The 12530-nt window shown below is 47.2% G+C and overlaps 4 protein-coding genes across 4 annotated transcripts; 2 read left to right on the top strand and 2 right to left on the bottom strand.

Moving 5' to 3' along the window:
* Positions 1–428: 428 nt before the first annotated feature.
* On the bottom strand, positions 429–2684 carry F4812DRAFT_421714 (Ribophorin I). Its single transcript, XM_047933585.1, has 3 exons — positions 1929–2684; positions 1012–1863; positions 429–958 (listed from the first exon to the last, which is right to left on the bottom strand). The coding sequence occupies exons 1-3, from the start codon at positions 2276–2278 to the stop codon at positions 679–681; spliced, it is 1482 nt and encodes a 493-aa protein (XP_047792482.1). The 5' UTR covers positions 2279–2684; the 3' UTR covers positions 429–678.
* Positions 2685–3706: 1022 nt separating this feature from the next.
* Positions 3707–6583, top strand: F4812DRAFT_421710 (hexokinase). The gene is made up of 6 exons (XM_047933584.1): positions 3707–4021; positions 4624–4746; positions 4805–4830; positions 4896–5309; positions 5365–5819; positions 5879–6583. Exons 1-6 carry the CDS (start codon positions 3982–3984, stop codon positions 6300–6302), a joined length of 1482 nt encoding a protein of 493 aa, XP_047792481.1. The 5' UTR covers positions 3707–3981; the 3' UTR covers positions 6303–6583.
* Positions 6469–8044, bottom strand: F4812DRAFT_457558 (arginine N-methyltransferase 2; the record flags this gene model as incomplete). Its single annotated transcript, XM_047937185.1, has 3 exons — positions 6469–6503; positions 6585–7181; positions 7294–8044. 3 exons carry the CDS (start codon positions 8042–8044, stop codon positions 6469–6471), a joined length of 1383 nt encoding a protein of 460 aa, XP_047792480.1.
* Positions 8045–8677: 633 nt separating this feature from the next.
* Positions 8678–11888, top strand: F4812DRAFT_316187 (SPX-domain-containing protein). Its single transcript, XM_047931390.1, has 4 exons — positions 8678–8706; positions 8766–9337; positions 9393–11006; positions 11085–11888. The coding sequence occupies exons 2-4, from the start codon at positions 8852–8854 to the stop codon at positions 11364–11366; spliced, it is 2382 nt and encodes a 793-aa protein (XP_047792479.1). The 5' UTR covers positions 8678–8706; positions 8766–8851; the 3' UTR covers positions 11367–11888.
* Positions 11889–12530: the final 642 nt, after the last annotated feature.

Genomic DNA, 12530 nt, shown 5'->3' with positions numbered 1-12530 from the left:
GTAACTGTTATTCGGATCGATATCCACTATCTAATGCTATGGATAAACACCTAACCCTACCCACTCGGCCAGTAACAAAACCTCATCTTCCTCGCCTTGGACATCCAATCCTCTTTAGTAATACTGCTGCTATTCCTTGGAAATTTAGGTATGCAAGTATAACATGACGCTGTGCATCGGGTCTGCCCTCTCGTATCCCGTTCCCTATCTGGCTTATAGAGGTACGACCTATGATGTTGCGCCGACGTCAGCTTGCAGCATTCAATGGCAGCCAAGTGCCGGTATGCTAGCTTAGCTTCGTCTTGTAGTAACGCCCCGACGCCCTGACGCTCTAACGCAGGACCCTTTTGGAGTACCAACTTACACCCAAAGCGAACATATCATTCATTGCCTTGGTCTTTGCGGCAAAGAGGCGAACAATTAACCCTCGAAATTTAACTAGGTAGGTAGCGTATTAGTTGTAAGAATCTTCACTCTGCCTGTTCTCACTACGACCAGTACTAATAAATCAATACAAAGTACGCAGTTTACTTTCTGTATTCATTCATGCCATATCTAAGCCGCAAGTTGCTCTAGAGTGTTTTCCAGGCCTCCTTTAAACCCTTGAAAAACCTGTAATGTACATGCGCATATGTACCTACCTAACCTCGTCCTAGAGAAAAAAAGAACCAAACGCCTTCATGATTTCGTCGATATGCTCACATCTACTTTTGAGAGTGCCCATATCCCTACAAAAACCGCCAGCATGCTAGAGAATACGACGAATGGCTTGCGAAGGCTGGCCACCAGCGAGTAATCGTACGAGACGATAAGATCGCGGTCTCGGAAGTCGTCTACCAGGTTCCTCGCTTTAATCGTTAGCACTGTGCGACCGATGGTGTCCAGGTACGTCTTTTGTAGATCGACCGAATAATCTGTGATGGAGGACTCGGGGGCTGTTGTGTAGAGTCGAACATTCCTAGGGAATCGTTAGTCGGTGTTCAGCAGCACAAAGCTTGTGGAAGTACTCACTCAGCACCCTCTGGCAAGAGCACGCGGACCTGAACATGCTCGTACGCAACACCCTCGGCCTGTTTAGGTCCCTCGATAAAAGGTACGTTTAATAGGAAGCTGTCCCCAGACTTCTTCCTTAGAAATTGCTTAGCGTCCGAGTTCCAGCCAATCGTGAACGGATACTTCCATCCGCCAAAAACGGGGTAGCGAGGCTTGAGCTCAAGTACAGCCTCACGCTTATTGGAACGGAACCGAGACGTTGACACATTACCAATAGCGTCTGTGAAATAGGCATCCTTGCTTCCGGCTCGGAGAGGGAACTTCAACTCCTTCAAGGCGTAAGTTTGAGGATTGAAATATTGAGCCTGCGCCCATTTCACCCTGTTGAACTGAGCCGAGAGGTTTGCGCCGCGGTTGTAAAGAGTGTACCTCTCTTCAAACGCAATGTTTCCGCCCCAGTGGCTAACTTCGATGTCGCGCTCTAACTGCGAAATGTGCGTAACAGGCTTGGTGAATTCATACCGCACCTTGACTGGAGACACTGCACCAGCTGGTACCTCGGGGAACGGACCATAAATAAGCTTCGAACCCTGCTTCTGCGGGAATTCCTTCGTCTCACCACTCCCAGCTATCTTGGTGTAGTCGGGGATATCGGAAGTTGGAAGCTTGACTTCCGTCTTCTGCTTCAATGTCGGGTAGGCAGATGGGCAGTACGCTGAGAATTGATAGACCAGGTATTGCTTCTCAGCTTGGTCAATCAAAGCTGGCAATGGCACGTACGCATTGAGGTAGTAATAAGAGATGCCTAAGGTCTGTTGACCCTTGGCCGGCAAGGGTGCAGGCAATCGAATGCGATAGTACTGAATGTCGCTTGGTGTTATATTGATATTAGTAACGCAGGGACTATATTCCAAGGCAATGGGGATTCATTTTACCTTAATTGGTCAAATTCGACAGCTTCCACAGCAAAGCCTGTGACGCTAGCAGCCTTGCGATCCTTCACCTCGATACCTCCAATCCTCTCCATCTGGTCGCTAGTGAAGGGTAGGAAGTATTCATCTTGAGAGTCAGGTGACGAGTTCTCAATTAAGACGTTTATAGACTCCTTCGCATAGTTCTTTTCTAGAGAGATAACATGTACCAAGTTGGCATTCTTAAACACCTGCGGCGGCTTGAAGGTAGCTGGAAGGGTAACTTTAGACGAGGAGGGCTCAGAAATGTTGGATTCGCCTAGGACCTGCGAAAAGAAGGAGAAGCAGGTAGCTGCAACTGCAGTGAACTTCATGGCGAAGAAAGACCGGATGGGCTACTCATAAAAAAATGAGTAGCGCCAAATGTAGATGATCAACGGCGTTTTGAGGTGTTGACTTGGGAATTAGCTACATGTGGCTTCTCCAAAGGTCCAGTTGAAGCCAAGAGGTACATCCTAACACCTTTCAAAAAAGTTACCCAAGTTACAGCTTACGTTGCCACCTGGGCAATGCGTGTCTGACCCGGGATTGAGGAAGCAGGTTAATCCGATACGCATTAGGTCATCTCAAAGGCTAGACCTGCACCGGCAGAGTACGGTTAACCCCACAGTTTTGATGGATCCGGCTGTCACCCAAACAGCTAGACCGGCTGGATTTGGTAAACTTGGAAACTAAAAAGACGGAAAGTGCCCGGGCGGGCTAGATCTTTTTTAAAAAATGATAAACAATCTTGCAAGCATCAGGAGTTTTACGAATAAAACTGCCCAGTTAGCCAGTGCTAAAAAGACTCAAACAGCGTTATCTTACGATTCGATATTCGATATCACATGTGATCAGCCAAAGATTTGGTATTGTACTACTTGATGGCTCAACAAATCGAGCAAATCGAGCAAATCGAACAAATCGCTCAAATCGCTCTTGCTCTCTTGCTCTCTTACCAACCTTAATAATGCCTGGTTTGGTTAGGTACCTATCTAGATACCTAATAAATGCGAGTACCGTATCCCGTATCCCGTATCATTGGTAAGATGGTAATCACCCCACGATAGCATACCCCCAGCAGTGACGAGACCTTGGATGTTAAATGCGGGGTGACGGACATGCAGGTTTTTGTTCTAATATGTTGCACCTCAGCTCATCCAGAAATACCTACTTACGGATTTCCATATAAACAAGTCCACAAATCCCCATATCCGCCAGATGTTATCGCAGCCAAGATGTTAATATCATTATCATCATCATACATACCGTACCTGCCTAACTACCTAAGTATAATAAATTAGGTAGCTTTAAGCATTCTGGAAGCTACCTGACATACCGTTGACATGATATACATAGTTTGAAATGAGCACTGAAATTTGGCTACGTGCTAGTTTAATAAATAGGTAGGTACATAAAAACATTTTTAGACTACGGGATGACATCCCATATCCTCGTGTAATTATCGTTGTCAGGTAATGAAGTAAATCAAAAGGACCTCTTACAGTAAGGTATAGGGGTATTTTTAGTGCGGTCTGGATCCACTCATCCAGGTCAGCTCAGAAGCCAATAAGAAATACTAAATTAGCGGTCGAACCAATGGAACATGACATGGTGGGTCGAGGATGGAGGGGCATTTCGTCAACTTCAAATTCCCCCTCATCATTGAAAAGACCTTGAGCTCCAGCCAGTACCACACCTACTCACGCTTATCTCCTTCTTTTCGCTGCCTTGCCTTACCTGCATATTGATATATTATTTTTATATCAAAGTCTGGTTGAGCTGAGTAAGTTTGTTTCCATTACCTGGAATCCTTTTCTATATGGACCTGCTGCTGCTAGAGCTGTTTGCATGATACTCCCTCCCCCCCTTCTATGTTGCTTCTTCTGTTTCTATTCTGATCATACCATTCATTCACTGCTTACGCTAACTCATAACGCATAACGCATTAGAGAATTCGGACATATCTCATATCTATCTCACATACTTCTTTAATACAGACGTTTAACTTGGATACTAATACAGATATATTATCAAAATGGTTGGTCTCGGTCCTCGCAAGCCGCCATCCCGAAAGGGTACGTGAAAACCTTTTCTCTTATATGATTTAGTTATGCCATATGGGTTTATTTCTGTTATGAAAAAATATGTTGGAGCTATTGTTCAAGCTACTCGAAGCTTAACTGAAGTATCCTGTCTAAGACGCTTTTTCTATACCCACTCTTTATACTCTTCGAATCTTCCTCCTAAATATTTGGCAATTCAACTACCTTAAAGCTCCTTCCGTAGGATTAACTATTAGGGATGAATAATGCCATGAAAGCTTTTCGAGAGTTCGCCAGGCGAATATCGCCGGGATCCCAGCTCGGGTTTGAGGCGTACTTTCCCTGAATTTCACTTATCCTCCAATATCCTCCAAATCTTGCAAATATTCACAGAATCGTTACCCTTACATAGCATACAAACACCTCTTAAGACCATCTATCTCTTCATACCCAAAATCATTACCTAAATATCACCAAACATCGTCATGCAATTCGGACACGCTCGTGGACGCGTTACACGCCTCCATACATATCACCATCATCAACACCAAGTCAATTCAAATGAGGACATCAATGGTTCTTTTAACTTCCAGATGAATATTCTTTTTTACATTTGCTAACATGAGATATTCTAGGATCTATGGCCGATGTGCCAAAGGATCTTCTCTCCGAAATCAAGAAGTTAGAAGATCTGTTCACTGTTGATACAGCCAAGCTCAAGGAGATCACGAAGCACTTCGTGTCTGAGCTTGCAAAGGGTAGATACGCTTCACTTGGATCGTGTTATGTATAAAACAAATACTAACAGAGAAACAGGTCTAAGCGTGGAGGGTGGCAGCATTGTAAGCTTTAGGACACAGGAGTAATGTCCCTTAGAAATAAGCAAACTAACACAAGGACAACATAGCCAATGAACCCAACTTGGGTAATGGATTTTCCAGACGGGTACGAGACAGGCACTTACCTGGCTCTGGATATGGGCGGCACTAACCTCCGTGTCTGTGAAATTACCTTAACGGATAACAAGTCAGAGTTCGACATCATCCAGTCTAAATACCGTATGCCGGAGGAGCTAAAAACTGGCGATGCTGAGGAACTATGGGAATATATTGCCGATTGTTTGAAGCAGTTTATTGAAACTCATCACGGCGAAGTTCCCGAGTCCAACGGAAAGATTCCACTTGGTTTTACCTTCTCCTACCCCGCCACCCAGAACTACATCGACGAGGGTATTTTACAGCGATGGACGAAGGGCTTTGATATCAACGGCGTTGAAGGAAAGAACGTCGTGCCAATGTTAGAAGCTGCGCTTGACCAGCAGGTAAGTTGGATTAAAGCATAGAACCTCCCGGATGTGGTCGTTGACGAAATCGCAGGGTGTCCCTATCAAAGTCTCAGCTTTGATCAACGACACAACGGGAACTCTTATCGCTTCCGCCTACACTGACCCGAAGATGGCTATTGGATGCATTTTCGGAACCGGCTGCAATGCAGCATATATGGAGAACTGCGGCTCCATCCCGAAGTTGGCCCACTTGAACCTGGACCCGAACTTGCCCATGGCTATCAACTGCGAATGGGGTGCCTTTGATAACGAACACAAGGTCCTCCCGCGTACCCCTTATGATATCATCATCGACAAGGAATCCCCTCGACCAGGCCAGCAGGCTTTCGAAAAGTGTATTGCTGGTCTCTATCTTGGCGAAATCTTCCGCTTGGTCTTAGTTGACTTGCATGATAACAAGGACGTTCATATTTTTGAGGGACAGGATATCAAACATCTCCGAAAGCCATATACTCTCGACTCGTCCTTCCTCTCGGCCATTGAAGAGTACGTCCTAGATGGATTTAAAATTTTCTCTCTGGTTTCGTCATGCTGACCCCGTGTAGTGATCCTTTCGAGAATTTGCAGGAGACTGCAGACCTGTTCCAAGAGAAGCTCCGCTTAACTTGTACTCGCCCCGAGCTTGAGCTGATTCGTCGGACTGCCGAACTAATCGGTACACGTGCGGCTCGTCTGTCTGCTTGTGGAGTCGCTGCTATTTGCATCAAGAAGAACCTCCAACCCTGCCACGTGGGCGCTGACGGCTCTGTTTTCAACAAATACCCACATTTCAAGGCGCGAGGCGCACAAGCTCTCCGAGAGATTCTCGACTGGCCGGCTAAGAAGAACTTTAAGGAAGAAGATCCTGTTGAGGTACTCGCCGCCGAAGATGGAAGCGGTGTTGGCGCTGCTGTCATTGCCGCTCTTACATTGAAGAGAGTGCAAAAGGGCAACCTTGCTGGTATTCTGCACCCCGAAAATTTCAAATGAGCAGCAAGGTGATACACGGGTCTAGGGTGGTATAGCTGCAGGGAAGAGGGAAAATGGCATGCATGTCCTTTAGAAGGGTAGATATAGAGAAGATGGTCCAAACAACGAAGAAAAAAAAACAATTGGTGTCTGGCTACAGGACTAGAGACAAGATATGGTACGGAGTTCAGCCCAACAGGGTGCAGGTCGGTAGTCGATACTCTATCCCACAGGTTAGCTTTGCTTTCAAAAAACAAAACGAAAAGAAATCGTTGCAAGACCAGATCACGGAAATTGACTTACTGTCCAGAGTCCAATAACGTCTTTTAACGCCTTCCCATTCCCCTTCCCCTTCTTTTCCTAGATCTTTCATGTCCACCTCCAACTCCCGCCACTCTACATCCATACCTGCGTCGCTGAGGTGCATCTCGACCACCTGAGCATAAACGTCGTAGCAGATCTTCCGATCGGCGCCTAGGCCGTTGAAAAACCCGAACCTGCCCTGATCCTCGAGCAGCGCGGGGACGTACTCGGTGAAGAACATGCGCAGCTGCCCGTAGTCCTCGCCGAACGTGTCGAAGTAGATGGCGTCGTACGTCTCGCCCTGCTCCAGCAGCTTCGGGACTACATCCTGCCACCTGCCGCCGTGGACCTTGTAAGCGCCCTCGGACGGGCCGCCGGCTTCCCATTCCCTGCCGAACTTGGAGTCGGGGGAGCTGCTGATGTGCTTGAGGACACTCGGGTGCGCCTCGATGACGTGGTGTTTCTCCGGGCGCGTCGCGGCGAACATGCCGTCGACGATGCCCATGCCGAACCCGACGTTGAGGATCTTCTTCCCCGTGGGGAGGCCCGGGAGCAGCGCGTCGACGGAGGCGCGCATGATGGATGTTTCCCAGGCCACTGTTTAGAGGGAGAAAAAAATAAGAATAGGAGTTAGCTAGTGTACCTTGCATGCATCTTGCGCTCTTGTCCCAAGCAAAAAGTCAACTTATACGGTAGGTTAGGTACGTACTCATCACGCCGTTTTGGGCCGAGTCGACTAGCTTCCCGTCGCTGTAGGTGAGGTTCGAGCGCAGGTAGTCCGCGCTGTTGACGTTAGGCCCGACGGTGCCTTTTGGTGGGACGAAGGCGCGGTCCGAGTCTACTACTACTACTTCAGCTTCTTCTTCTTCTTCCTGCGCACCGTCGCGTTCTGTATTTTCAACATCTTTCTCTCCTTTTCCTTCTCCTTCAACATTGTCCTCCCCCTTTTCCTTTACTTTTTCATCTTCCTCATCTTCCTCGTCGTCGTCGTCGTCGTCGTCGGACTCAAGCTCCTCGTACCCGTCCAACAAACCGAACAGCAGCTCGGCCCGCACGCCCGCCTCGACGCACAGCGCGTACAAGTCCGCGAGCCCCAGCCGCGCGGCCACGCACCCGGGCGTCTCGTTGTTGTCGTCGACGTCGTTCCATATCGCGCCGCTCATGAACAGCTCGTGCACGACGGCCCTGGCGTTCTCTCGGGCCTTATCTTCATCTTCGTCTTCGTCCGCGTCGTCTAGCGCGCCCTGCCGCCGCCGGTTTGCGGGCGCGCAGGCTCGGATTGCCGCGTGCAGCGGCGTCTCGCCCGTCGTGGGCTCCTGGACGCTGGCGCGGCCCGGCACGGTGAGTAGCGGCTTGAGGCCCGCGAGGTCGTGGTGCCAGGAGGGGTAGAGGATCTGGGAGACGGACGCTGGGCACGAGGCGGGGATGCGCGCGTCGATGCTATCGCTGTTTGCGGCCATGGTGTATGTCTGGTCGGGTACCTAGGTCAATTATCTAGGTATATATGGCTATGCGTTTCATGTGACTTGTCGACGAGATAGGGGGGTAGGTATGGTGGGGTAGCGAAGAAAATTCAGGGTTCCGATAGTTTATCTAGGAGGTAGGTACCTAAGGTCAGGTACCTGAGGGACTAACAGACTGCTAGACTGTATTTTCTCCAACTGTTCAGCGCTGAAGTACAGGCCAGTTACGGGCCAGGAGTGAACATTTGGAAGGGCTGACACGTGCTAACTCAACTCTAATTGATTGGGCAATGGCAGCTAGAGGAATACGACGAGTGGAGAACAACCCCTGTAATCATGACGCGAAGTTGCTTCAGTTTTCTAAGCTTCACAACTTACAACCTCAACCTCTCATTGTACTATATTCTTTTGCAACCACGCGCATTTATTCATTGCAATACTACCCATCATTAGGTACCTTAGCCTGCAGATTTAATTCCGAGACCGTCATACTATCTCAATTGCTCTCTTTTTAGCAAAATCTATTATTGTTATTAGTATTTTCTCATTTCCTTGTTTCGAGCGCGGATACGCGATATTATTGGTGATACTCTTGTTGCTATTCGAAGACTTGGGAATAGATTTTCTCTTTTTTTTCTATCCTGACTATTTCTTATTTTGTACGTCCATACTACTGTGTTTAGTATTTATTAATGTTCCTCCATGCTGATTATTGAAGACTTGGCTACAAGAAAGATTACCTGGCGTTCGACTCGATACTCTGATACTAAAGAGAGGTGGCGCGCGCGTCCAGGTCTAATCGTCATGAAATTCGGCGAGCAGTTGCGATCTAGCATTATTCGCGAGTACCAATGGTATTATATCGACTACGATGGACTGAAGGAGGAGTTGAAGAAGGCCTCCGGGCCGATTGTCGAAGCCGATGAAAGCTCACCGGGATCTGGAAGCAGGAAGGGTAAAGCCAAAGCTAAGAGCCAGCAGAAAAATAGATGGACAGAAGAGGATGAGCACAGGTTTATTAGCAGGCTATACGCGGAGCTCGATAAAGTCTACACCAAGACCAAAGTCAAGCAGTCGGAAATTCAACGTCGTATAGCGGTCAGCGAGCGGGAGGTGAAGGAGGTCGTCGCTAAGGTTAACGAGCGAGGCTTAACAGAACAAGGGCCATCCGAAGAGGAATTCATATTACTTGAGCAAGACCTAAGCGATATTATCGCTGACGTCCACGATCTTGCCAAATATGTTCAACTGAACTATACGGGGTTCTATAAGATAATCAAGAAACACGACGTTCGTGTGCCTATTTGAGTCCATCATTTTGCAGAGAGGCTAACCAACGACATAGAAAATGACAAACTGGCTCCTCCGACCCTCGTTCGATGCTGCGCTCAAGAACAAACCCTTTTATAATGAGGATTTCGACGCCGAAGTAGTGAAACTCTCTAACATGTATAACATTGTTAGGACGCGTGGCAATCCCGTAACAGGTGACAGCTCTGCTGGCGGCACTCAAGGTAGCTTCGTCCGCCAAACGACTAAATATTGGGTGCACCCAGATAATGTCACCGAACTAAAGCTCATTATCCTGAAGCATCTGCCCGTGCTTGTCTTCAATGCTAGCAAGGAATTCGAACCGCAGGATTCTGCCATTTCTTCTATTTATTTCGACAACCCGGAGAGATGGGACCTGTATGAGGGTAGGCTAAAGAAGACTGAGGGTGCTGAAGCTATCCGTCTTAGATGGTATGGCGGCATGCAGACTGATACCATCTTCGTGGAACGTAAGACACATCGCGAAGACTGGACAGGAGAAAAGTCTGTCAAAGCTCGCTTCTCTATGAAGGAGAAGAATGTAAACGCATATTTGAAGGGAGACCTACTACCGGCGGCACTCTTCGAAAAAGCTCGAAAGGATGGCAAGAAATCCGAAAAGGCAATTGCCGAGGACGAGACTCTAGCAAGGGAGATCCAATACTCGGTTTTGAAGAACGGATATAAACCGGTTTGCAGGTCGTTTTATAACCGAACTGCGTTCCAACTGCCAGCTGATGCTCGAGTCCGAATTTCACTTGATACTGAACTTGCAATGATACGAGAAGACAACCTAGATGGAGTTCCACGATCTGGAGATAATTGGAGGCGAATGGACATTGGGATTGACTATCCCTTCTCACAGCTGCCTCCTGGAGATATCGTGCGTTTCCCTTACGCCGTCCTAGAAGTCAAACTCCAAACCCAGTACGGACAAGAACCTCCAGAGTGGGTTCGTCAACTTATCTCAAGTCACCTTGTGGAAGCTGTTCCCAAGTTTTCCAAGTTCATCCATGGGGTGGCCTCGTTGTTCCCCGATCGAATTAACCTCCTACCTTATTGGATGCCTCAGATGGATGTGGATATTCGCAAACCGGTAACCCATAACTTTGGCATCCACCGGCCAATGCATTCTCATACCAGTGGTACGACTTCAGATGATGACGATGACGATGACGACCTCGACTCGGATGCTGAAGACACCACCGACACCGGATCTGCAGACCCTTCAGGTCAAAGGAACATATTGTCGAGTGGTTCTCCAGCTCTCGCATTAGGGGACGTTGAAGGGCAAACAGTAGAGGGCACAGTTGCTAACCAAGATTATCCCCTGTATGACTCCGATGATGAGGTAGACGAGGAGGATGCACTGGAGGAAGCAAGGAGAGTTGGCGGCTGGACCTACTATTCAGCTCTGGCTAAGAAGTACGCGGGCGTAGCAGGTCGGGGGGCATGGTCGGTCATAACGGCTATTACACCACGACCCCGAGCTTCAACCGTGCCTCGCAGCAACCGAACGCAAATGTTCTTCGGTGACCAGGATGTCCAGGTCAAGAAGTTCAGAGCCCCGAAGGGCAAGAAGATTTACGTGCCTGTCAGAGTCGAGCCTAAGGTCTACTTCGCGGCGGAAAGGACCTATCTTAGTTGGGTAAGTTGTATATTATTATATTCCTCAAGCTTCTCCTTTTTTTTTTTTTTTTTTTTTTTTTTACTAATTAGTTGCTAGCTCGAGTTCTCGATTTACATCGGTACCATCGCCGTTACGCTACTTAACTTCGGCACCAAACCCACCAAGCTTTCGTTCATCGTGTCCGGACTCTTTACCTTTCTGGCTATCCTTTCTATCTGCTACTCCGTTGGTATCTACCTGTACCGGAGCAAGGGAATCCGTGAGCGCAGGGTCATCAAGTACTATGACAGATGGGGCCCGAGTATCTTATGCACTGCCCTCTTTGTGGGCGTAGTACTGAACTTTGCGTTTGAAGGTAGGGAAAGGGCGCTGTGGTAAATTTGGATTAGGTATCTAGCCTTACCTGGGTAATCTATCTGCTTATGGCTCTTATTAGGAATCTTACACTATCTAGGCTTTCTTGGGTAAAGTCGTATTAGGCGAAAGGGATGGTAAAATGATGTTGAGACATAGATGTTCATGTAGAATGTCATGTAACGTGCCTTATATGACTGCATATGGGATTAGTTCGAACTAGGGTTTATGATGGGAAGGTGAGGGAGCAAGCTGCTGAACATGGGGGGAAGACGAGAGTGAAATTGGTAGTTCATCTAATACCTACCTAGGTATCTAGCGTACCTGATAGGTAGCCGACACAAGAATTAGTTTGTAAGCATTAAAAGCATTAAAAACAATTGTATAGAAGAGATTTATATATATGCCTTAGGTTAGGTACCTACCTGGATATAAATAAGGAAACTAAAATACTGTAGCGGGTAGCTTTAATACTAGGTACTCTACCTATTCCCTTGCATACCTACCTACCTAGGTAGTGAATTAACGTACTGTTGATAGTTGTCTCTAGATGAAGTTATACCAGAATTAGTTATATACCTATCTTAATGTCTTCATAAACCCAACGTGATGTTGATATTAGTATCCGTGGCTAAGAGCAGGTAGTTTCCCTCCCGTTCTCGTCAGAGAAACGTTATATTCTAGTTTTAGAAGAAGATTATCCCAAGTTGGGTATTTTCATTCAGTCGACTTTCCGGTTCATACCCCATGCTTGCTTATCTTAAATACCTGGACTACCATATCCCCCCAGAAACGATCAACGGCCTAGTATAGGTACCTTCGCTAGTCTTGTGCAATAAATATTACTTTAACTGGATAACTATCACTATTTATATGTAAAGCTTACAAAGCCGTATATAAAATGATAAGTTTCATATTTTTGCGATTTATTCTGATCTCATAACCACTTTGTAAATACGGTATGTTTTGGAGACCCTCCCAGTTCGATATGGCCTCGTCGGGAGGCCACCCATGAGCAATTTTTTGCCCCAGAAAGTCTCCTTCAAGTTCTACTCTATTATCTATTATTGCCACTTTAGGCCGGCGATGATTATAATAAGCTCCCATCTCTGTACGGGGTTCGGCTGCGAAATATCTCATATTGTTCATTCAATGATGGCGGTTACAAGGTCCTTCGTTAGCACTTCT

This window comes from Daldinia caldariorum, assembly GCF_022478825.1.
Source record: "Daldinia caldariorum strain CBS 122874 unplaced genomic scaffold F4812scaffold_4, whole genome shotgun sequence".
NCBI lineage: Eukaryota > Fungi > Ascomycota > Sordariomycetes > Xylariales > Hypoxylaceae > Daldinia > Daldinia caldariorum.
This window is presented reverse-complemented; position numbering and strand designations above follow the sequence as displayed.

Coding starts and splice junctions, on each gene's coding strand:
- F4812DRAFT_316187 (XM_047931390.1), top strand. CDS start 8,852: ATGAAATTCGGCGAGCAGTTGCGATCTAGCATTATTCGCGAGTACCAA. Junction 9,338..9,392: donor AGATAATCAAGAAACACGAC/GTTCGTGTGCCT, acceptor CCAACGACATAG/AAAATGACAAACTGGCTCCT. Junction 11,007..11,084: donor AAAGGACCTATCTTAGTTGG/GTAAGTTGTATA, acceptor ATTAGTTGCTAG/CTCGAGTTCTCGATTTACAT.
- F4812DRAFT_421714 (XM_047933585.1), bottom strand. CDS start 2,278: ATGAAGTTCACTGCAGTTGCAGCTACCTGCTTCTCCTTCTTTTCGCAG. Junction 1,864..1,928: donor GTCGAATTTGACCAATTAAG/GTAAAATGAATC, acceptor TATAACACCAAG/CGACATTCAGTACTATCGCA. Junction 959..1,011: donor CTCTTGCCAGAGGGTGCTGA/GTGAGTACTTCC, acceptor ACGATTCCCTAG/GAATGTTCGACTCTACACAA.
- F4812DRAFT_421710 (XM_047933584.1), top strand. CDS start 3,982: ATGGTTGGTCTCGGTCCTCGCAAGCCGCCATCCCGAAAGG. Junction 4,022..4,623: donor CAAGCCGCCATCCCGAAAGG/GTACGTGAAAAC, acceptor GAGATATTCTAG/GATCTATGGCCGATGTGCCA. Junction 5,310..5,364: donor AAGCTGCGCTTGACCAGCAG/GTAAGTTGGATT, acceptor ACGAAATCGCAG/GGTGTCCCTATCAAAGTCTC.